Genomic DNA, 24,310 nt, shown 5'->3' with positions numbered 1-24,310 from the left:
TATCCCACCTCCAGGGAATGAAAGAGGCATTATCAGAGTTGAAGGACACATTCCAGCCAGGTATAAACACCTGATGAAGATGCAGAAAGGGCTGTGGAGGAGTGTGGCCTGGAACATATCCAGCCCCCAAGCCTGAGGTTCCCCTACCAATTTGATTTGATATCCCACTTTATCACTACCCAAAGGAGTCTCAAAGCGGCTAACATTCTCCTTTCCCTTCCTCCCTCACAACAAACATTCTGTGAGATGAGTGAGGCTGAGAGACTTCAAAGAAGTGTGACTGGCCCAAGGTCACCCAGCAGCTGCATGTGGAGGAGTGGAGACGCGAACCTGGTTCACCAGATTACGAGACTACCGCTCTTAACCACTACACCACATTGGCTCGCAATGGCATCAGTGCCGGATTTACGTATAAGCTAAACAAGCTATGGCTTAGGGCCCCCAAAAAAATTTAAAGGGGGAAAAAACTGGATGCACATTTCTAAAATATAAAATAAAAAACAAATAAAATAAAACCTACATACAGCAACGGTGTTTTGTGTTGTCTAGGCACCTATGATGTAAGTAATGGGCCCCGCTTGCTAGCCTGCTCCCTAAAATATTACTGGTTTGCTCATTTCTGTATCAATTACTTTGATAAAATACATATTTTGTTATGTGCGAACAGCTTTAGATACCTATTAGGTCCATAAATTACCATATAGCATATATTCAACACAAAAAACAGCAATAATTTGTTGTTGACAAAGGACAGCTGGACATATAAAGGGCCCCATTACCTTCAGTAGCTTAGGGGCTCATCAAACCTAAATCTGGCCCTGAATGGCACATACAGGAACAAAACAATTGATTTACAGTTCAAATATTACTCTTGTCTTCAAACCTTTTAGCCACTTATCTGCTGCCACAAGCATCACATCCCGCTGCTTCTTGTAAAAGTCCACCACACTGGAATACAAACATCATTGAGGAAAAGCCATTTCAACAAGAGAACGTTTGCATCATTAAAACTCTGATAGCAAAAACGAAGAGTACGAGTTTATAAATGAAACAGAAATCTGTTACAAACCAAGGGCTGGAGTGTACACAAAATGGCGACTGCAATGTGGAAGCTGGTTTTAGTCCCTCGCCATTCATCTGCATGCAGTGGCTTATCACACAAAATGAAATTTCTTGTCAGTGCTTTTTAGGGGCAGGCAGGTGGGAGATAGTGGTGATTTAGAGAAAAATCCCTAAATCTAGTGGTGAGTGACATGTAAAGAGTCCTCATGGGGCACATATGTTAAAACTACATGGCTGGTCTTTGTGTATGCATATCCTCTTTGGTGCCATAGATTTCAATAGATGTAAATAGCGCATAGGTACGCATCACCGTTTTGAATGTTTAATGTTCATAGCATTAAGTATGCAAATACTGGCGCCATGTAATACTGTGCTCACATTCTGTGCCCCCCCCCGGTAGGTCTCTACATATGCTTCTCACTATAGTATGCTATTAACAAGTGTGTGTGTGTGTGTGTGTGTGTGTGTGTGTGTGTGTGTGTCTGTACTGGGGCAAGGTGAGGCTCTTCCAATGGTACTATTAATTGGCCAGTTGTAAAATAATACAGTGGTACCTCAGGTTAAGTACTTAATTTGTTCTGGAGGTCCGTACTTAACCTGAAACCGTTCTTAACCTGAAGCAGCACTTTAGCTAATGGGGCCTCCTGCTGCCACCGCGCTGCGGGAGCCCGATTTCTGTTCTTATCCTGAAGCAAAGTTCTTAACCTGAAGCACTATTTCTGGCTTATTGGAGTGTGTAACCTGAAGCGTATGTAACCTGAAGCGTATGTAACCCGAGGTACCACTGTACATGTTTTATGTTTCCATGGTAGTTTTATGTTATTTAAATATTTTTATCTCCCTCTTCAGCAAAAAAAGGCTCCCATGGCAACCTATGTAAGATTAATAAAAACAGTAACAAAAAAGGCAACCTTGCCCGCAAATAAACTTACAATTTAGAAAGACATGACATAAAAGGAAGGGGGGAAAAGAATGCAGAAGTTGGAGGACACCGTCAGTTCCTGGAGTTACAAAGCTCTTGACCTGGCCAGCTCTAATGGAAATTCATGGATAGAAAGGAAGAGCCAAATGAAGCTGGTCTCGCAACACAGCTACTGGAGTATATGCTCTTCGATGCACAAAATACAAAAAGTAGGACCAATGAAGTAATTATTTGCCTGCGCTAGACACCGCACACAAATTGCTTTGTGAGGCAAACTGGATGACACTAGCTGTCTTAACATCCCTAGCCTTCTTGGCAGTTCCATGGTTCCTTAAGTTTATAATTAGCCACTCATGGAGTGGCTTATTTCTTGCCCTCGTTCCAAAGGTCATGATGTACAGCCCTGCTTGGTATAAAAAATGCAGCAGTTATGTCTGATAATGTTAGAAGTAGAGGCCTGATTCTAATCATGTTTCCTTGAAAGTCTTAAAGATGGAGCCTTGGGCTACTGGAAAACAGCCCAACGTGAAAACAAAATGACAACAACATAGTAATGTAAAATATACACGCATTACCCATCTACGTGGTCCAAGAAACCTTTTTGTCCCCATTGTTGAAGAAGCTGGGCTATCATAAGCTATGGAAGTAAAGCTTAGAGTAAATATCTTATCAAGCAGAGACTAATAAACAAGCTAGAATGCCTAGGTATTGGAAAACCTGCATGCCGTGTTTACTCAGAAGTAAGTCCAGTGAGCCTTACTGTCAGGGAAGTTACGTAAGATTACATCCAAAATTCCCTTTAACCCCTTTAATTTATTATTTAGTTATTTATTGCTTCACATTTATGGCTCACCCTTCTTTCCCAAGGGGAGCTCAGGGAGGCTCACACCAATAAAACTACGTAACTCCGAACAACATTATATTACAGAGATTAAAGCCAGCATGGTGAGCCTGTAAGCCTGATACAGCTATTCTTATCTCTCCCCAAGGTTTTTGATCTCTATAAATCTGTATGCCCAGTTCTTAAGGTGTTCCACAACTACAGAATAACTCTGTCAAAGTGATTAGGCCCAGTGTTGCTGTGTAAGTTTTAAGCGGTGTTCATTTGCCCAGAAGCAGAGACTGCATGTACTGCTCCCTTGTGTGCTGCCATTTCCCTTTCCACCATTCTCAATTATGTTGCTAACTCAAAGGAATAGAAATTGAATCGACAAGGGGCTAGTTGCAAAAAGCTCTAGTTCCCATAACATTCTGTGTTGTTAATTAACACCACAGATTCCAAACGCTTAAAAGGTCTTTTTAAATTAAACTCAACCCTCTTAATTCATAATTACTTTTAATAATAAATTAAAAGTAGTGCTAATACGTGACAATTACACTTATGTATCTACACACACGCATGTGCAAACTTTGTGAAAATTATGCTGAAATTACAAAAAAGGTGGACAATTTTACATAATGGTTTTCTCATTGGTTGGTATCCAATTTGTGCAATGTGAATGTTCTGTCAGCGTAAGGATTTCTGCTTGCACAATGGAATAGTCCCCCCTCTCTCCCAATGCACCCCACAAATCTACACCCCAGGAGCTGCCCCAACCCTCATGTTGTTACAATGAAGCTTTCCACAGTTGTTGCATATACTTTTAGAAACCTTGTTGGCTCTTACCTGCGTGAAAGTACTGGTATGCATTGTGGAAACCTGAATATGCAGAATAACTCTGTCGATGAGAGGCTTGGGACCAGTTAGAAACCCTATCCTTAGTCTATGTAAAAAAACAACAATTAATTCAAATTGTAACATTTCATCATTTAAATATGTAATTACAATTCAATGCATTTGTGCTGGAATACCTTCCTTTGCTCCTGACATTTATCGTGACTTTCAATACATAGAAGAGAATTATGAGAGAGGAAGTAGAAGGAAAATGAGACAATACTACAGAAACTGGAGAAGAACCTAGCAGTTCAAGCACCTATAGCTAAGGAACTTTTGACAGCTCAGGTGAATGCTTAGCATTTGCTGTACTTGCACTCTCTAGAAAAGAGCAGAATTTAGTTCTCAGTAACTGACAAGAGGGAGGACAGAGTGGCAGATGGGGGGGGGGAAGTAAGTGAAATAAAAGTAATGGGGAAGGCGAGAAGCAGTCTTTCTTTTATGGTTATAAAGGTAAAGGTAAAAGGACCTCTGACCATTAGGTCCAGTCGTGCCCGACTCTGGTGTTGCGGTGCTCATCTCGCTTTATTGGCCGAGGGAGCCGGCGTACAGCTTCCGGGTTACGTGGCCAGCATGACTAAGCCACTTCTGGCGAACCAGAGCAGTTCACGGAAACGCTGTTTACCTTCCTGCTGGAGCGGTACCTATTTATCTACTTACACATTGATGTGCTTTCGAACTGCTAGGTTGGCAGGAGCAGGGACCGAGCAACGGGAGCTCACCCCGTAGCGGGGATTCGAACCGCCGACCTTCTGATCAGCAAGTCCTAGGTTCTGTGGTTTAACCCACAGTGCCACCCGCGTCCCCTATGGTTATACTAATAGTTTAAGGTTCTTTCTGCAGTGTGTGGCTGGAAAACCCAAGCTCAGAACCCACATCATTGCATTTCCATTTTGGGGCATATGGTCAAGAAAGGAAAAACCGATATTACCCAGATGAGAGGATCTTAGAGAAAGAGTCCGTCCTGATAACTCGACCATCAATATCCATGGAAAGAAATGTTGGTGCCCAAGGCTTGTGGAAAGAACACAAAGGTTAGTTAGTAAAAGTTAACACAAGAATTCCAGTGCTTTATAAGCAGAAGTATAAGAGGGGTGTATAATACATTGTGGAAGGTTAGTTCTACTAAAAGTAGGCCCATTGAAATGAATAGATCATTACTAGCTTAAGTTTATTCATTTCAATGACTCTACTCCAAAAAGAACTTAGTTGGCTCCAACTCTTAAAACGTACATAGTTTTTAACCTATTTATGCAGCAACACAGACATGCCCCTGATGTCAGAGTCCCACATTCTTTCTCATGCCTTCATTGCCAGAAAGCATCTTGTTTGTCTGCATGAGAAATGGCAACGTTTGAGATGACGGCATTTCCCAGCTGCTACTATGGCCATTTTGCTTTTCACCACTTGCCAGAGCTATTGAATTCAGTATATGGTTGGAGATTTCTTCTTTCCAGTTGTCAGGAGCCAAAAATAAGGGTTGTGCCAATGGTGAGAAAATCCCAAAAGACTGGGCACTGACTGCAAATACCTCCAAGCCATGGGCTTTTTGTTGCTAGAAACCACTTTGGAACACGAGGATGGACAAGTTTTACCCATGCAGGAGAACTAGTTGGAAGACTGAAGCCCTTTCTGTCAGCTGGGTGGAGGAATAAAGGTAACAGAGGGATGAGGTAAAAAAATGTTTTTTTAAAGATGTGTGTACGTGTGCGCGTGTCTGTCTGTATATCTATCTATCTATCTATCTATCTATCTATCTATCTATCTATCTATCTATCATCTATCTATCTATCTATCTATCTATCTATCTATCTATCTATCATCTATCTATCATCTATCTATCATCTATCTATCTATCTATCTATCTATCTATCTATCTATCATCTATCTATCTATCATCTATCTATCTATCTATCTATCTATCTATCTATCTATCTATCTATCATCATCATCATCTATCATCTATCTATCTAATAGGATAGATAGGTAAGGAAAAGGCAAAAGACACAAATGATGAAGAGAGAAAGGAAGGGGACCAGAGACAAAAAAGTGAAGGATAAGGAGAAGAGGAACTGAGGAAGAAGAGGTAGAGAGAGATCCCAAACAGGATGTGCTCTAAGCTTAGACAGGAAATGGTCTGAGCCTCAACAGGAAGGAAGGAGCAAAGTATTCTGTCACGAGTTCTGAGTGTTTCTGTCTGTGAGCTGCAGGAATAGCTGTACTGCCCACTTCAAGACCTCTGTCATCCACAGGTGAAAATATGTGTATTTTGTATACAAAATAAAAAAGCTCAATAATGTGAATTTGTGCATTTCAAAAAATGTATATTGATGTGTAAACAGAATGGAACAGGCTCATGAATAAATGTACATTAAGCTGATATGAACCAGACATGGACTGATCTGTCCATCCCTACTGCCAAAAATGAGGCACATGACATCCTTTTATTTTTGCACTTTTGCAAATGCCATGATGAGAACATAACTTTCCGCTTAGTGGGGAAAGAATAGGGAAATATCATTTCAAAATACAATCAGTAATGTGGTATCAGCAGGATGCAAGTTAGAAGAGATAGCAAAATCTATGCTAGCGCACAGCAGAATTGAAAACTCACCTTATCAAACTGAAGGAAGTAATATGGATCATCTTCTATTATAAGGAAATCATATTGTCTTGCAAGCTGAAAGGGGGGAGAAACAACAACCCACTGACACATACGTGCAATAAAATATTTAATCAAATCAGAAACATTCTGTTCCCCAAATGGTTCCCCTTTAAGCCATTACACCATCACACAAAGTAGTCTTCAGGTGTGTCAGGTGAATCCAAACTTAGTTTCAAATGGAATTATGAATAAGCAGTGGAGATTTTTGCCCTGATCCTAAGATCTGTGTGCATTCTCACATGCACCCGCATCTCTTGAAAATGCTGGGATTCTAATTAATTCCAATGGCGAGAGGGCATGCAAAAGCATATGGATGCAGGTTAGCACTTTCCATGGAAGCTAATTAAGAAAATTGGTCTGGGTAGCAGCAATCCATATACGCTTTCAGGCTCAAGTGGCTGGAAGTCAGGAGGATTAGAGTGCAGTATGCCAGACTCTAAATGAGTGTGTTTAATGCTTTAATCACAGATTTAAAAGTATATCTGTTAATTGGGCAAGTCATTAGCCACATGCAACAGATTTCTTCTACAAATTGTATTTGCTTGAGTACATAAATATGGAACTTAAAAGAGGGAAAGAAAACCCTTTTTACATCCCAACCACATTGGCGCCACAGAACATGCATTTCATATATTTCTGTCCCATCTTTGAGGATGATCCATCACCAGGCAATTTACAATAAACATGTTAAAACCAAAAACAACTGAACAAGTGTGTGTGTGTGTGTGTGTGTGTGTGTGTGTGTGTGTGTGTATATATATAACGGATTAAAAGCATATATGGGGGAGGGGTAAGCAATAAGATCAATACAACTATTGGAAAAAGAAAAGTTTTTAGGGACTGTTTAAAGGCAACAAGAGAGGGAACCAAGCACAGCTATTGGGAGAGGGAAATCCACAAGTGTGGAGCCACTGCTGAAAGGGCCCTGCCCCTTGCACCTGCCAGCGTGGTTAACATGGCAGGCCAGAGAACGACGTTTCTCAGTTTGATCTTCAGGCCCAGGCAAGTTCTTATGGATGTGGTGGTGGTGGCTGGGCTTCAAATGACCTAGTCCCAAGGCATTCTAGACTTTAAACAAATTACGTACCTTGTTGAACTCTCCTAGAATTAAGAAACTGATGTGTTTACAATCACGACCAAACAGCACATCTACTGGCAGCACTGCCACTTTTATTACTCTCAGAAATCACATTAAGTCTCGGAGGGTTCATTTGGGGTCTGATTTCCACATAGATGGATCTTAGCAGCAGCGGCAGTGGCAGTGGTGGTCAGCAGTGCTTTCCTGACATCACATCACAGCTGCTGTTGTGGCTTACTGAGAGGAAGGGGGTAAGACAGCAGGAAGATTGGCTTGGTGCAAATGCCCTGGTGGAACCAATTGGTGGAACCAATGCATATGGCATTCCTATGAGTGATTATTCACTGCACTGATCTCTCTGCTGCCCCCCAATGCCAGGGATGGGACATCAGTTAAGTGTCCCTCTCCACCCACCAACCACTACAGATGAGAAGATTTCTGTATCTCTGTGAAGAGAATGTACCAAAATCCACTGACCTCTCCCAAGAGTCCCTGTAATATAGAGGTCTGTTCTCCACTATGTTCTTTATTAGTCAATATTTTGCTAGTACCTGAGACATAATATCCAGCAGGTCCGCGTGATGTGTGTGAAACCACCTTCCCCACTTTTTTTTTTGCTAGAGCAGTGACATTAAATGCGCATTTAATGAATATACCTGATAGATATCTTTTTTGCGGTCTGTTGTCAGTGAGGCTCCAGTAGGATTGCCACCATTAGGAATGGTGTAGAGAAATTTGGGGAGGCTGCTGTTAGGTTTTTTGGCATCTTCTGGGCTCCACCTGGAAAGAACTTCTTTCAGGGCTTTTGGAATAATGCCATGTTGGTCACTGGGAACATTGACAATGTTGCAACCCAACGGCCTCAGCTGGTTTATAATAGAAGACAACAAGAATGAAGAGCGTTTACTTAAGCAAGACATTTTGCATCACATGCAACTACTCTTGCTACAGTATTTTAATGGGGCCTATTTACCATAAATTGGGGGTTGGGAGCATGTGGCCCTCCATATGCTGTAGGACTCCAGCACCCATCAGCCTCTTTTCCTCCATCATTTCACAGCTTGATCACACATGGTATCACACTCTGTTTGCTGCATATACACTTGGTGTTGGGGAGGAGAACACCATAAAGCAGGCATAGGCAAACTCCAGCCCTCCCGATGTTTGGGACTACAATTCCCATCATACCTAGCTAACAGAACCAGTAGTCAGGGATGATGGGAACTGTAGTCCCAAACATGTGGCGAGCCGGAGTTTGCCTATGCCTGCCATAAAGTATATAGTGAAACCGAGGGTTTAAATCACATGGAACAGACCATAAAATATAGGATGGCATCCTGTGAAGTAGTTTCACTAGAGCAAGGAGTTTAAATCTGCTCTGGGGGTTCCTTCAGCCTTCTGGCACAGATTTGTGGATGGCACAGAGAGTGAGCAGGGAGAGGAGGAAAAAGGGAAGTTCTCTTGCAGAAGCAGAAATCCTTTGTAGCACTTTGTGGTTTTGTGGAGCTTGAAAACTTGTTGACCCGTTCATGAGCAGAAGTTGGTCCAAACCTTAATCTTTAGCTTACCTTTTGTAATCATTTGTCCATTAAAAAAAATCAGTGTATATGGCAATATACTTCCTAAGCAAAAAAGACACAAAACATTTCGCACCCTCACATCTGCTTCCCGTCTAAAATATTACTGTGGAGTGGTGGGAATGGGAAAAGCAGCGGTAACAAGAGACCTATGTGAGCAAATGCAGCTTACTGAGATTTTGTTGCATATGGGGTGTAAACAATGAAGTAGGGGAATCACAGAAATTGTGTTTTGAGGAAGCAATTGGAGAGACATAGAGATGGTGCTACATATGTATTCTAAGAGGGCATCCCTGGAATAAGGTGTTGTGAGGGAGAATAGACAGAGATCGTCAAGAAACAGGAGATCTATTTAGAACAGTTGAAGGTGCTATGCAGTGGTGAAAAGTCTGTCTCGCTGTGTTCAGTGGGGCTTACTCCTAATGGATGTGCACAGAACCGCAGCCAAATGTGTTCATGTATCACGGGAAAGCTAATCTGCATGCTTACTGGCCTTTCTGAGCATTTTAGCATATCCTGCTATACAACTGATTTGCGGTCTGGTCGTACTCAGTTTCGGAATGAACCTTGTACCACCAATTTTTTTCTATGCCCAAGAATGCAAGCTTTTATAACTAAAAATAACAAGCTCGCCACCACAGTAGTAATGAGAACATCTATGAAACAAATGAGACAGGGGTGAAACACAGAAACAACATAAGGGTTGATTTACATGTCAGAGCAACCATATAAAAATCTCTATATAAACAAACAAAGCACACCAAGCAGTTCATGTGGAGAGGTTCACATTTCAGGTTTTGCGAGTTTTATCGCATCCCCTCCAACAATTGCAACAACATGGAGACGCAACTGTCACACATAACCTGGCTTGCATGGTTGCGCCACACTTTAAATGTTATAGATTGGCACAGGGAACCTCAGGTCTTCTAGGCATCTCTATCTGGCCCTCAGAACATTCCCTAGGTCACAGTTTGGGCCTGTCTGGAACATGACCTTGAATTTTAATGCTTCTTGCTTGTCTGGGTGGAGGTTAGACAGTGGTGTGTGGCAACTGTGTGTACAAACCTGTGTCCATACTACAAAGGTGAAATTTGCACATGTTACTTCATTCACTTTTGCCTCTGGCCCTGCTCACCTCTGGCCCCCATTATAGATGTATACTTAACACTTTTTAAATGTACAACTTAAGAATGCGATACACAAACGTAAGAGACAGCTGAGACCCAGAACCGGACACAGTTTCCTCTTAAGTGTAAAGTTTGGGAGCAAAGCTGGGTTTTCTATCACATAATGTGAGGAGCAGCTCATAGTCGTATCACTCATTCCCGATCGGGTGAAACTGCCAGAACCATAAATAACTTGCCTCAACAAAAGAAAGGATAATTGCTCCAAAACGCAAGGTATTCAGAAACAGGCCTGAAATTTCAATAATGCTAATGGAGCAACCAGAGGAAAATACAAAGGTGTGGGCAGTTATAGCTGAGGTTTAAAATAAAGAGTCCGCAATTTCTCTTTCTGCACTAACTAGCCCTTCATTTATTAGGCCATAAATGAAATGCAGCTGCATTTAAGTTTTATACTGGGCCCCCCTGGAATGGGTAATGAAAAAATATTGCCAACAACACACTAAGTCGAACCATAAATCATCCAGACACCACAATGATTTGCAGAATCAGGGAAGGCTGAACTGTTGTATGTAATATTGACAGGAACAAGATTTATCCCAGTGTTTCTCTGCATCTACAGCTATTATACATTACTGTATTTCATCTAAACCAGTGTTTCCCAAACGTTTTTGGGCAACGGCACACCTGTGTACTAAAAAAAAATCTCGCGGCACACCACCATTAAAGCCCCGCCCCGTGACGTCAGCGCGCAGCGTCATGCCGGGAGGGACGCACAAAAGTGAATGTTTTTTCCCTCGGCAGCTCCTCTCAGCTGCGCTCAATCCGCCTCCGCGCAGGCTGAGGGAGGGAGGGAGGGGCGCGTGTGACCCGTCTCTGCTGGGAGACCAAACCCAGCGAGACAGAGTCGCGCGGAGGCGCCCAGGCAGCGCTGCCGGCTGCGAGGAGGAGCGCCAGGCAGCAGCAGGAGGCGCGGCCTCTCCTCGCCGCCCCCGCCCCGCCTCTCGCCGCCCGACTCGCCCGCCTCCCTCCAGGCATCTCGCGGCACACCAGCCGGTGTCTCACGGCACACTCGTGTGCCGGGGAACACCGGTTGGGAAACACTGATCTAAACGCATGAGGCACGTGTTTAAAACTACAGAGCCGCAAAGCCAGTTTTTGCACATGAAAGCTCGCCGTTTAGTTATCGCCACACAATCCCCTCCCATGAACAGGAATGTGTGGAGAAGCCAGATGTGATGCTAACAGCATAGGCCTGCGCACATCTACTCAGAAATACCGTATTTTTTGCTCTTATAGACGCACCCGACCATAAGATGCACCCAGTTTTAGAGGAGGCGAACAAGAAAAGAAAAAGTTCTCTCCCTCTCTGCTCAGTGCCTCTCCAGCAAAGCGGGAGGAGAAACGGAAGGGGCTCTGTTTCTCCTCCCGCTTCGCTGAAGGGGCGCTGTGCAGAGAGGGAAAGCTGTGCAGCGCCTCTCCAGTGAAGTGAAGCCATCGATCCCTCTTGCTCTCCTGGCTTCAGCGAAAGCAACGTGAAGCCTCCTGAGCGCTGCGCTCAGGAGGCTTCGGGCAGCTATCCGTGAAGCCAGGAGAGCAAGAAGGATTGGTGCGCACCGATCCCTCTTGCTCTCCTGGCTTCAGCGAAAGCTGCGCAGCCTGCATTCACTCCATAAGACGCACACACATTTCCCCTTACTTTTTAGGAGGGGAAAAGTGTGTCTCATAGAGCGAAAAATACGGTAAGTTCTACTGCGTTCAATGGGAAGTGGACACAGGCAGGAGGTCTGTGGTGAAATCCCCAGCATCTCTGACCAGGGCTGGGAAATTGCTCTGCCTGAAATCCTGGAGAACTGCTGCCAGTCAGAGTTGTCTGGATGGGCCAATGGCCTGACTCAGCATAACACAGCTTCTTATATTCCTATAGACAAGTGTATACAGGATACCAGACCAAATGTGTCTCCAGTAACCATGTCAGGGTTTTTAAAAATAGTAATAGCAGCCAAAGGGGTGGATTTCACTAGGACTGCAGTGTGTGGCAAGGGGAGGTTTAACCTTTATTAACCCACTGTGAATGTGATGAAATTCTGCCGCCACCACCCCGTGGTCGCAATTATGCCTGAAAGAAAATCTCCCATTGGGATGAATGGGTGACTCCCTCCAGAGGCCAATAACAGCTGCTGGAAGGATTTTCAAAAGAAGTACAGCAGCAATGATGGGGTTAAACCTCCTGATCCTATGTGCTGTCGTCTCAATGAAAATTACCCGGAGTGGTTTAATAATAATCAATTCCTCTTCCCAGGGTCTGTTGGGAATGTAGCTCTGTGAGGAGAAAGGGACAACTCGCAGCACCCTTAACAAAACTACAAAGCCGTGGCTTTTACAATGTGGTTTCGTTGTGCTTTAAAAGGTTAGTGCAGATGTGGCCCGTGCGTCTAGAGTTCAAAAAACCTCTCTAGCCCGCTGTTAAGCAGCAGTCAGAGTCAAACCAAGGACTCAAGCTTTACAGCTGCTAATATAATGTCTTAGTGTGTTTTAAGTGCATTATGCAAATATGACCCTAGATGGTGCTAGTGAGCTAATGCAAAATTCAATATATTTTAAAAAACGTTTTCTCGAAAAGCATTTTCACAGCGTTTTTTAAAATATATGTGTAGATTCCACCCCACTTGTTTTTAGGTGAAGATCCGAACTATACCAGCACTTGTCACTGTCAATCGGTTTCCAGAATGATGGAATACTCACAGCTGCCAGTGTCCCAGGATAGGTGGGCGCATCTAAAAGGACCGTGTCTCCAGGATTAATCAGCATTTCAAATACCTACATGTTTAAAATATATAACACATATTATTGCAAGACTTTCTGTGTACCATTAATATTTCTCTCTACTTCTTCAGAAAGTGCCTTATGGTAGTAAAGAGTTAGCTATTTTGTAGACCAAAGTTGATTCTAAGATGGAAAAAAAGTATTATAGGAAGTAGAGAACTGTTCGTTGGGTGAATTATGGCTAAATTTGTGGAGGGGGGGGAACCCTCAAAAATATACATTCACCCTTTCAATAATGTCCAGGCCAGGAAAAAAACCAACAACCTTGCATAACAACATTACAAATGAATGCTAATTAAATGGATAGCAAAGTTATGGCACATAAAGTCCTACTCAACTGTGCTATCACAGTCCAATTTTGTGCTCCTAAGAATATAAGAATATAAGTGGCAACAAAATGGACCAAAAAGCCAGAAAGCAGCTCCTTATTTATATTGCACAGAATGCTCATTTCATGGTGTACTTTGCCTGTTTCACAGGTCGTTGGCCAAAGCAGTACATGTTCAGTAATTACATGCAACCTATTAATAAAGAACAATTAATTACATGCAACCTATTAATAAAGAACAATTAATTACATGCAACCTATTAATAAAGAACAATTAATTACATGCAACCTATTAATAAAGAACAATTAATAAAGAACAATTTTGTCAGTTTCAAAACTGCATAGATTATGATGTCAAATGCAGCAATTCTACTCTAAAAACAGCAATGTGGAATGGGAACAGCCTCCTGAGAACGGGGCTTGTGTACTTTTATCTAACTACAGATGTGCCTAGGACATTTTTGGTGCTTTTACATATAAGAAATGATGCTGGTGATGTTCTTAACTTGGGTAGCTGCAGACACCATCACTGTTCTCCTCCTCCTCCTCCTCTGCCTGGGTGTTTGTAAGCCTGGGTGGAGTCAAGAGGAGGACAGACAGGGCTGGCCCAAGACATTTTGCTGCCTGAAGGAAAGGGTGAGAAATTGCCTCCTCCCAGTCCCATTCGAGGTTCAAAAGCTCAGCAGACCACTGAAACTCCAGCGCACCCCAAGGCAGTGGCTTAGTTAAGCGGCTGCAGGACAAGTTGCACAGCACATGCACACAACACAGGGCTTGCTGCCCTGCAATATTTTCCACCTAAAGTGCCACCTTCATGGTAGGGCCAGCCCTGAGAACAGAGCAGCTTGGATCAAACAGGCAGGCTAATACTGAGCTGAAGAGGAACTATTGCCAGCAAAAGATGTGGCAGTTTGGCGGCTTTTGGTTCTTCTTCCCTTGCCTTTAGGATTTCTGAAAATGGAGCCTTGCCTAATTTTCAAAGAAGTTCAAGATGGCTTACACCCCCCCCCCCCAAAAAAAAAGAGGAGATGAAGGAGACCCATGATCTGGAGGGAGGGAGCAGGCAAAAACTGGAACAGGGTCATGGTGCTGGAGAGGGGAACTTAAACTTCCCTCAGTGCTATTTTCCAGATGCAAGTCACGCACACCAAAGGTCCTATTTGTCCTGCTTGTGAAAACATGCAGGTTGTTCTTGTCAGATGTATCTAATCTTCTTCAGCTAGAGGTCTGGAAAAGTGGCATAGCAGACTTCCCACAGTGCGATCCTAAGCATGCCTACTCAGAATTAAGTCCTGTTGGATTCACCTGGGCTTGCCCCCCCCCCAGTAAGTGGAGTTAGGACTGCAACCTCAGTTAGCAAAGGAATCCTTAGAAGATAAGAATTCAGGTAAAGCTGAGTTAATTGTTTAGGAGGTAAGAACTATGCTGACACCATATTAAAAGTACATCTGTATGGATCCTAAGATATTATTGTTACGATATGAGAACAACGCAGCTGCAAACTGGCAGCTTGGTGAAAACATCACATGATGTGGCTAGCTGTGGGAAAGAATCTTCCCGGAAGTTCACAGGCTTCACAAAGCTTTGTTCAGTGTGTAATATGAGACCTTCCTGTTGCGTATGTGAAGGAAGTTTGTGTCACTTGCTCGATGGAGAATGAGCTGTTCGGACATGTTTTCTGTAGTGCTGTAAAGTCAGAAATAAACAAGATGTAAGAGACTTTCTGACTATCTCCTTTCTCTTGCCGGTATGCAAGGAGGGAGGGGGTGTGCATTTTCCACGCTGGGAGATGTCGCCTATCAAGATCTACCCTGGACTTGCGGGGATGCCAGCCAGGGAGGTCACCGGTAAACAAGCCCGGGAGTCTGGGAGAGTTGCCAGCCTCTCCCGAGGGGGCTAGTTTTCCAACAATTATGTCAATATTAGTGTGTTTTATCTACCAGCCAGTAGTTGAATCAATGCAAGGTAACAATGCATTGAGGAAAACAGGGAATAATTATGATAACCTTCAACATATATTGCTTTTGTCTTACTTTACTCAACCCTTCTTGACTGCCGGTGGTGACACACAACTCCATTTGCCCCTTTTCAGGCTGATACTCAACAGTTGGAGGGTTGTGAAGATTCTTCTGCAAATCCTTCAGCCAGGATAATAGCTCTGGAATGCTAAGCAAACATTTCTCTTTCAAATCGTTGCATCAATAAGTTCCTCATAATAATGCATTACATGTCCCCTTTCAAGATTCTCATCCTTTATTGATCTAACTTTAGATCTTGGTTGAAAATATTTTTGCCTCCAGCAATTGGGAGAGGGAGAAGAAGAATGGATGCAGCTGCCTGGCCAGAAATGTTAGCCACCACTGTCTTACAGCCTGATCTTATGGTGCTGTTTCAGATGCAAGGGACACCCTATCCAAGGCCTACCCATAGAGTTGCCACTTCCATAAAAGCTTCCCTGTTCCCTTGCTACTAGTATAAATTTTCACCAGCAACAGAGAAGAGGGTCCCTGTGGTGGTACTCTGTGCACTTGCACAAAGGAGCACGGGACACTGTGCCTCTCTGGCCAGGATTTATTTGCAACCCTCTTATTGCTATTTCAAAAATGCTACTTGGATCCACGAAATCTGTAAAATACCCCGCAGAGGCTGAATACTGGAGAGCTCTCTTCATCAAGTCTTCCCCAATTTCAACCGTTGTTCCATCTCCAATGGTAATGCTAGCAGTTTTGAAGGGGAAAGTATTAGGGTTTGGTGCCCCTCCAGCCAGAGAAATCAGCGATGGAGGAGACCTCTGCATCAATTCAGCTAAAGTAAAAGAAAAACAAAAAGAGATGAAATTGAAGATCCTGTATCAGCAGATACTTCCTTTTAATTCCCTCCTCCATTTAACCACCTACTCATTTTATTTACTTAGATTTCCTACATACTCTATCCCGAGCTGTCTGGGCAGGAAACAAAAGTAAAATGCAGAAAAATGGAAAAACTGTATAACCAAGAAGCTCATTCAAATCTAAAAGAAACCTCTACAAACATTAGCAGAAATCTGGGGCCTTCTGCATATGAAGTGTGTGAATGAGCCATGACCTCTCCCTAGTGGTGGGTGGGGGAACAATTCAGAAAAGAGAGTGTTATTCGAGCTTCCATGGGTGGGGGATCAGGAAGCGAGAGTCCTGTGAGCAACCAATGAAACAGCTTTATCGCGAGGAGAAGAGCAGGTGAAGGCGATGGCAGCAGTCTCCAAATATATAAGGAACTGCCTTGCAGGAGATGGAACAGACTTGGTCCCTGCTGCTCTGAAGGGCAACCAATCGTTGAAAACTGTAGGGATACAGATTTGGGCTAAGGAGCAGGAGAACGTCAGAAGAGTCTGCTGATTCGGGCCAATGGCCCATCAAGTCCAACTTCCTGTTCTCACAGTGGCCAACCAGATGTTTTCAGGAAGTCAGCAACCAAGGCATGAGTGCAACAGCACTCTGCCCATCAACTATTCTCAGCAACTGGTTACAGTGGCACCTCGGGTTAAGAACTTAATTCGTTCTGGAGGTCTGTTCTTAACCTGAAACTGTTCTTAACCTGAGGTACCACTTTAGATAATGGGGCCTCCCGCTGCTGCCGCCGCGCGATTTCTGTTCTCATCCTGAAGCAAAGTTCTTAACCCGAGGTACTATTTCTGGGTTAGCAGAGTCTGTAACCTGAAGTGTCTGTAACCCAGGGAACCACTGTATACAGAGGCAGACTTCCTAAAGATAAAAGCCATACGACAGCGGGACAGAGGAAGTAATGGGCTCCTTGCTGGGGGTGCTAAGCAGTGGTTGGATGGTCATAGGAATGCTGTAGTTGCGTCCTGTGTTGCAGAACCTGCACTGAGTAGTGGGTTGGACCAGGTCTCTTCCAACACTGTAAAATGATCCTTTGATAGCTCAGGGCAGGCTTTCCCAACCTGGGGCCCTCCCAGCTGTTTTGGACTACAACTCCCAGTACTGGCTGGGGCTGATGGGAGTTGGAGTTGGATACCTGCAGGGCCCCCAGGTTGGTAAAGGCTGGCTTAGAGCATTGTTTGGGGCATAAGGGTGCCTGTGTTGGCCCTTCTGTTATTGCTCTGCATACATGTGGTGTCAAACCACATAGGCTGATAGTTTAGTGAGCTCATTTATATGCTGCCCACATAAAGTGGCAAGGAGGTCAACTTAGCTGGGCTCTTGCTTTCTACACCTATAGGGCTACCTACCACAAAATCATATGAACAACCTAAGGAAAATCAGAGGTTCTGGTTCGAGTGACAAAGTATGTACTTACTGAGGAGCCTTATCGGAGATGCTGTTCTTGCAGCACTGACTGCAGTAATGAATCGTGAGTAATTCATGCCTAAATCGTCAAGCACTGGACTTGGCCTCCAGATAAACTGGACAATGGTTAAAATACAAAGCAATAAAAAGAAACAGTTTTTTTATTATGCTATTTAAAAACATCACTATAAACACTCTAAAAGAGCACTGACAAAATCTATGGCACTAGTTTTGCCAGTGGGACATTGATATGTAATGCATTATTTCTGTATAAGCTGATCTGATTAGCTTTGCTTATGGAGGTTTGCCTGACTACGAAAGAAAAAGGGGGAAGCCATACAGGTAATAGATCTTTAGCTTAGTTCTGTTTATTCAAAATTCCTAAATATTCTCATGCCACTATGTGGCTCGTACTGATAAGAGAAAGAGTAGATGTCATAGCATAAACATACCAATACACTCCAATTGAAGGAGATGTGTCTTAAAGGTGCTTGACGTGAGCTGGATCTTGCCCTTTGTGCTCAGCTGCATTGGAAACACATAAGAGTAAAGCAATGTTATATAAAATTAGCAAAAATCAGCTACAATACTACACAAAGGAAAGGTTGGTTTAAGAGTGGCTAATTTGAACGTTCTTAAAAAGCAAAGGTTTTGCCTTCCTTTCTCATGCTTGTTTAGAATGTCCAAAGCTGAACCTACATGATGCATCTATGACTCTCCCATTTCCTGCCCCCAAACATCTGAAGCTACGCTAAGACAATAGATCTCTCAAATCCCCTGAATTGCTGGTAAACAGATGGGCGTGTTTTCAATATCAAAGTTTCCTTCCGCATGAGGGATAAATAGGGTGGCATATTACTTGGTAGTATTGCACTGATTAGTATGATATTTTCTCCTCTTTCTATGGTTAATTCTTCAAAAGTCTAATCAGTTCACAAACACCACTACTCGGTCAGTGTCTTAAAGATGAGCCACACAACCCCCAAATTGGTTATCAGCACACAGAAAAGTCAAACTACACTTTAATTGGCTGTGCAACAGAGTCATTGTCCAATTGCTTTTCTCTTGCGGTTAGATCAATTTTTCAACACGCGACTGATATTTTTGTCTGTTCGCTTCATCAAACACTGAGAATTGATCCGGCTGTAATTAAATGGAAGCTTTCCCACAAAGTCAGAAGTAATTGGCTTTGAATTTGCTGCATGCTCAGATCTCTTACATGAACCAGATCTCAGTTAAGTAAATCAGAGTTTTATCAGTGAATTGAGAAGGTAGAGGACAGGTGATAGAAACTGCATGTTCTGCTTCTTTCTATTTTATCCATCTGAAAGCAGTTGAGGGATAACTGCGACCTTCATTTCCCCCGTTACTTCTAGGCAGAAACAAAGATAAAACAGTCTTAGAGGCATGACAACTGTGCAATCTTTACAAGAACCCGCCTTTGTTTCTTTAGCTGTATATATCCACACTGCAAGCAGTCATGGGAATGTCTCAGCACATCAGACCGGAAGAAAAGATCCTGTCTCGAGAAAGAACAACAGAAAACAGTCTTTCAAAATGTTTTCAAACAGTGTTATGCCTGTCTACTCAGAAGTCTGTCCTACAAAGTTCAATGGGAGTAAGTTCCAGGTGTGCACAGAACTGCAGCCAAACTGATTTCCCCTCCCAATTTCCTGGCTCTTTCTACCTTCAACACAACCACATATTCTAGCAAAAAAATACTTAACCTAATGTTTGAAGCTTCCCTTTTGTAAAAATAAACCAGGATCCATTTAGTTAAAATGTAACAATGAATCCGTGTGCATGCATGTGCTGAGAGAATCAAAAGATTCAAAAGTGCTTGGATGCTGAGCGGTCTCTTCTATTGAATTCATAGAAAATAAGTCTGTATCAGCTGAGAAAACACAGTTATGTTCTACTATCTGCTTTACAAATTGCAAACAATTTTATGGAAGTAGTTCTTTATGCTCCATCTCCTTGCTGAACATTTTTCCTTTGTACATAAAAATTATTCTACGTATTTATGTTGAGGGGCGGGAATTAAAATCCTCATTTCATTATTCACTGCAGCAGCAAATGATCTTCCATATAGCAACGATTTCCCTGCTGCAAAGAGAGTATCCCCACCTCCACCCACAATAATCCAAGACTTGTTACCATACAGAAGGACTATTATCTAATTTTGCATCCTTCCTATTTAGAGTTGACAAACAGGTTTGTGTGGGAAGCTGGCATGGAAAACAACAACAACTGTGTTCACACAGAACAAGCAGGAGAGAAAGGGAATGTATTCACAAGACTGATACTGACACTTGAAAAAAACACTGTTCCAAGTAGTTGAGTACTGGAAATCTACTGATCAGTTTGAAGGCATGCAGCTTCTTGTTTCCTAGAGGTTTAAACCTGGTGCATGTATAGTGAGGAAGTCCCTCCAAAGTATCCCTACTTTGGTAGTTTAGACCACAGGTGTACCTAGGCTCCTTTGCAACCTTGGCAAGGAGCTAGTAGCGCCATCTGACTGGAGAGGGGGCCCCACAGGGCTGCTGTGACAGAGCCAGAGTAGAGAGGTGCGATTTTAACATCCTTGGTGGGGGCCAACCTAACCAACCGCTAGGTACACCCATTTTAGACTACGATTCCTTGATCCCTGTAGTAGTAGATACGCGTGGAGAGACCAGGAATGCTTCCAGGCAGAGGCTTACTATTGCAAACGGGGTGTTAGCAATAGCTTCTTCTTCTTTTTTAACGGTAGTGGGCTTTTCCAGAAAAGGTAAATCTGGATTAAGGGAAAAATACAGGCTGCCATTTTTATGTCAACATTATGTGGTGTCTGAAACCGATGAGGGGCACCACCCCACAATAAACACCTGTCTAGAAGGCTCTAAGAGCAGCATAACTACAGGTTACTGGCAGGTGTACGAGACTCCAGTATTCCTATGTACCCCGCATTGTGAAGACTGGTACCTGTTCGTCATACTGATGTTTGTGACTGGCTGTAGCATCCGCACCTGTGATGGGCAAGCAGAAAGACTTCAAGAAGCCTCTGTAAATATGACTGTGGGGCACACAGGGTTGCTTGGCTATAAGTTTGGATTTTGAGGGCAGAAAACATCCCAGCAGGACTCTGTTCCACCTTGCACTTTCTAGAGCTGTGGTTGCCCCCAGGGGGGGCAATTTGATTTTTAGGGGGGGGGGCAATTCGAGAACGTTTAGACCAAATTAATGGTCTTCTAGGCTTCCTCCACATGAATAGGAGTTTGCTTTAAAAATATATATATATATATTATATGTCACAGGTGCAGGGCAGCAGGATTTTAGAGATGCTTAGTGCTTAGGTGGGGCATAAGGGACGCGGGTGGCACTGTGGGTTAAACCACAGAGCCTAAGACTTGCCGATCAGATGGTCGGCGGTTCAAATCCCCGTGATGGGGTGAGCTCCCATTGCTCAGTCCCTGCTCCTGCTAACCTAGCAGTTCGAAAGCACGTCAAAGTGCAAGTAGATAAATATGTATTGCTCCAGCAGGAAGGTAAATTGTGTTTCTATGTGCTGTTCTGGTTTGCTAGAAGCGGCTTAGTCATGCTGGCCACATGACCCGGAAGCTGTATGCCGGCTCCCTTGGCCAATAAAGCGAGATGAGCGCCGCAACCCCAGAGTCAGCCACGACTGGACCTAACGGCCAGGGGTCCGTTTACCTTTACCTAGGTGGGGCATGACCATAAAAAGGTTGGGAACCACTGTTCCAGAGGCTCTCGAAGAGGGCCTTTTGGTATTAGCTGCTATCTGATCCTTTTTAGCTGAAGAAGCATGCTCTGCTATTAAGAAGGGACCTTCTCCAGACACCCACGACCCTTGACGTGCACCACTTTCCCTTGGCGCGGTTGCCCATTCCTTTCCCATTCTAACCATTTCCCCTCCTCCCTGTGCCGACTCTGAGGCAGGATCCCCTCCCGGAAAGCATGGTCCACGTGATTAAAAAGAGCTTCTCTGAACATGCGCAGAGCGCGCGCCGTCGCATTCCCACAAGGGGTAAACAGAAGCTTGACAGACGGCGGCGGAGAGGTTGAAACGTCAGCGCTGGCTTGCTTCCCCGCGCTAGTTTAGCAGCAGCAACAAGAACGCCAACAGCCGCTGCTGCAAAGCGTCCGGGATCCCGCAAGTCTGGGATCTGCGTGACGCGCAAGGGGCGTCCGCTCGCCAGCCTCGCTCTCCAATGTGCTGCTGCTCGGCCCGAGAGGGGGCTGCCAGCTCCGCGGTTGTGCAGCCGGCAGGGAGAGCTGGAGCTCCGGCAAAGCGCAGCGGCGGAGCGCGGCCGAGTCGCCCGGCCCGGCGCCATACTAACCTTCGCCGCCAATGCTCGCCGCTGCCAACCGGGCCCTGGCGCGCGGACGAAGGAGCCGCCGCGCCGCCGCCGCCGGGCTTTTCGGGGCCCGCCTCTCCGTCGCCAACTGCGGCCTGCAACGCCGAGAAGCCGCTTGTCTGGCCTTGTCCCTGGCTCCCCTTCTGGGCATGCACGCGCGCAAGCTCGCTTCCAGGGAGCCGACCTTGATATGGGCGCGAAGAAGCGTCAACATATCCCCAACTCAAATAATGCGGGTGGGTGGGAAGGAAGCCGCTCCTCCCTTTGACTTCATTTAAAAAAAAACCCCTACACACATTCTGTATACTTTCCAATTAAAATTTAACACCACGCTAAAAAACACACCGAACATTAACAGCAGAGTTGGATCTGGACCAGGAAAAGGAAAGTTTTCCTTTCGGCTGCTTAAAGCTCACTAGCAAGAATCAATGTACGCCGACATGCTGTTGAACATGTGCAGAGTGCTACCTTTCACTCACTGTCGCTAAAGCACACCCGGGCCCAAAATAAAAGGTGTATGCTACTCGTATGCTGTTGAGCACGTGCAGAGTGCTGCCTTTCACTATTGTCGAACCACACCCAGTCCCCAAACAGCCTAGATAAGCGTTATTGGCTTCCCGAGAACAGATGGTGTAATGTTTTGTCACAGTATACATTTTATAAGATGCTTGCAATGTGTTTTATTTAATTGAATTCCCTTACACGTTTAAAAAAATACCTGTACAGTACGCTTTAAAACAGATATCCAGTTAGCTTGATCACTCTAAAACCCAAAGGGAGAGCTATTAAATGTTTCAACATTTAGAATGAGTGGAGCATGAAAGGTTAAAAAGCTGGCATTCCTACCATATGTATTTATGTGTGTTCACTTGAATTAAGCATTTTTATCACCTCAGTTTTTGTTCCAAAGTGATTGGGGGGTGGGGGGTGGGGAGAAAAGAAAATTGCCAATTTTCAAAGGGATTATGTGCCAAGACTTTACCCAAGGCAGTTTTTAGGATTTAATTTCAGTGCTGTGCCAGCAGGCTCTCAGTCAAGTCCTGTGATACGAAAACGGTTTTCGTTTCTGTTCTTTTAAAGGCATATAGTATGTGACCTAATTCTGCAGGAGATTTCAGGTTGCCTTCCTATGCTCTGTTTTTGCACTCTTGCTTAACCTTAAAATAAGTAATGTAATTTTGCATCGTGTCTGATGGTCCATTTGTGGTCTAATTATTTGTTCCCTTGGACCGCTAGATGTCGCCTATGCACCTTAGTTTGGAAGTGTGTGTGTGTGTGTGTGTGTGTGTGTGTGTGTGTAAAAAGACAAGTTCCAAGCAGAATTGTGTCAGCTTATTCCATTTGATAGTAATTGCTTCACTGCAGGCAGTTTGTGAAATGGGAAGGAATGAGTCCCGCCTGAGCTATTACCAGGCTGAATTTCATTGGAAGGGTTAACTCCAGTCAGGAGCCATTAGCAGTTAGCGAAATAACAAAATACAGAGTATATAGAATGTGATATTGTTAGATTGCCTTCACAAATGTGTGCATATGTAAGGCTTGCTTTGACATCAGCAAGGAAGTGATAGATGGTAAGAGAACAAGTGTTATAGCTTTATAAAGTCAAGAGTCCTGGAGTCATGTGACTGCTGGTGCTACTAAGCATTTATTCAGTATCGGAGCCGTGTGCTAGGCAACGCTCAGCACCCAGCTGGTGTTCTTTAATAGGAGAAACATGTGTATGGTCATCTTTAGCTGTTCATTGGGTTCTCTTTTAGCGGTTCTGCTGTGCAGCACAGCATATGAGAGCCACCTGCGAAAAAGCTGTTTTCGCCTTTCGAGGTGTGTGCAAGAGAACAGCGAGTGGTCCTGTGACTTGAGGGTCTAATGACGCTATTTTTTTTAATTTTAAAATTTAGACGTGTTGTGTTAAATTTCCATAGACTTTGTACATCGTGGCCCATTTGCAATAATGGAAATATTTTTCCATGCTGAAATTCAGTAATCTGTGTCCTATTTCTTCAGGGAAACAATAAAGGGCTGCTATTTTATCTCAGTTCTGAGTGCGTACTAAACTTCCTTTAACCATTTTATCCAAGATGAGGAAGGTTAATTAAATAAATAATCCCAGTACATTTTAATATTTTCACACACCTGACACATAATATTTTTTTGCAGCCCTGAAAGATAGTATGTTAACTTACAATCTTTTTTTAAAAAAAGCAATGATTTTCTTGATATTTCCAGGAAGAGAAAAAATATCTCTGGCATTTCCATTAACTACCTCCAGTTATTTTCTTGATAGATGTCTGCTACTTGTTTTCAGAATGCATAAATGCTTAGCCTTCATACATGCCTCATAGAAATGCTTGCTCGATTTCTGAGCTAGAT

The 24,310-nt window shown here is 43.7% G+C and overlaps 1 protein-coding gene across 2 annotated transcripts; it reads right to left on the bottom strand.

Moving 5' to 3' along the window:
- Window positions 1–384: 384 nt before the first annotated feature.
- LOC308595097 (kynurenine/alpha-aminoadipate aminotransferase, mitochondrial-like) lies at window positions 385–22,075 on the bottom strand. Of its 2 annotated transcripts, none has more exons than XM_081209033.1 (12): window positions 21,923–22,075; window positions 18,035–18,107; window positions 17,593–17,698; window positions 15,933–16,101; window positions 15,330–15,462; window positions 12,888–12,962; window positions 8,098–8,307; window positions 6,313–6,378; window positions 4,630–4,712; window positions 3,651–3,747; window positions 2,560–2,621; window positions 385–948 (listed from the first exon to the last, which is right to left on the bottom strand). In XM_081209033.1, exons 3-12 carry the CDS (start codon window positions 17,657–17,659, stop codon window positions 852–854), a joined length of 1,059 nt encoding a protein of 352 aa, XP_081065159.1. In that variant the 5' UTR covers window positions 17,660–17,698; window positions 18,035–18,107; window positions 21,923–22,075; the 3' UTR covers window positions 385–851. The 2 variants fall into 2 exon arrangements, with proteins under 2 accessions (XP_081065159.1, XP_081065160.1); XM_081209034.1 differs by lacking the exon at window positions 21,923–22,075 and adding an exon at window positions 19,022–19,071.
- Window positions 22,076–24,310: the final 2,235 nt, after the last annotated feature.

Source organism: Podarcis bocagei (assembly GCF_964188305.1).
Source record: "Podarcis bocagei genome assembly, chromosome: 9".
NCBI lineage: Eukaryota > Metazoa > Chordata > Lepidosauria > Squamata > Lacertidae > Podarcis > Podarcis bocagei.
The sequence above is the reverse complement of the archived record's forward strand: the minus strand, read 5'-3'. Positions and strand labels throughout refer to the sequence as shown.

What these genes read in the sequence shown, in the direction of transcription:
- LOC308595097 (XM_081209033.1), bottom strand. Translation starts at nt 17,659, where the DNA reads ATGAATTACTCACGATTCATTACTGCAGTCAGTGCTGCAAGAACAGCA. An exon ending in ATCCTGGGACACTGGCAGCT is followed by an intron (nt 8,308 to 12,887) that starts GTGAGTATTCCA and finishes ATTATAAACCAG; the next exon opens with CTGAGGCCGTTGGGTTGCAA. An exon ending in ATACCAGTACTTTCACGCAG is followed by an intron (nt 2,622 to 3,650) that starts GTAAGAGCCAAC and finishes TTACTTCCATAG; the next exon opens with CTTATGATAGCCCAGCTTCT.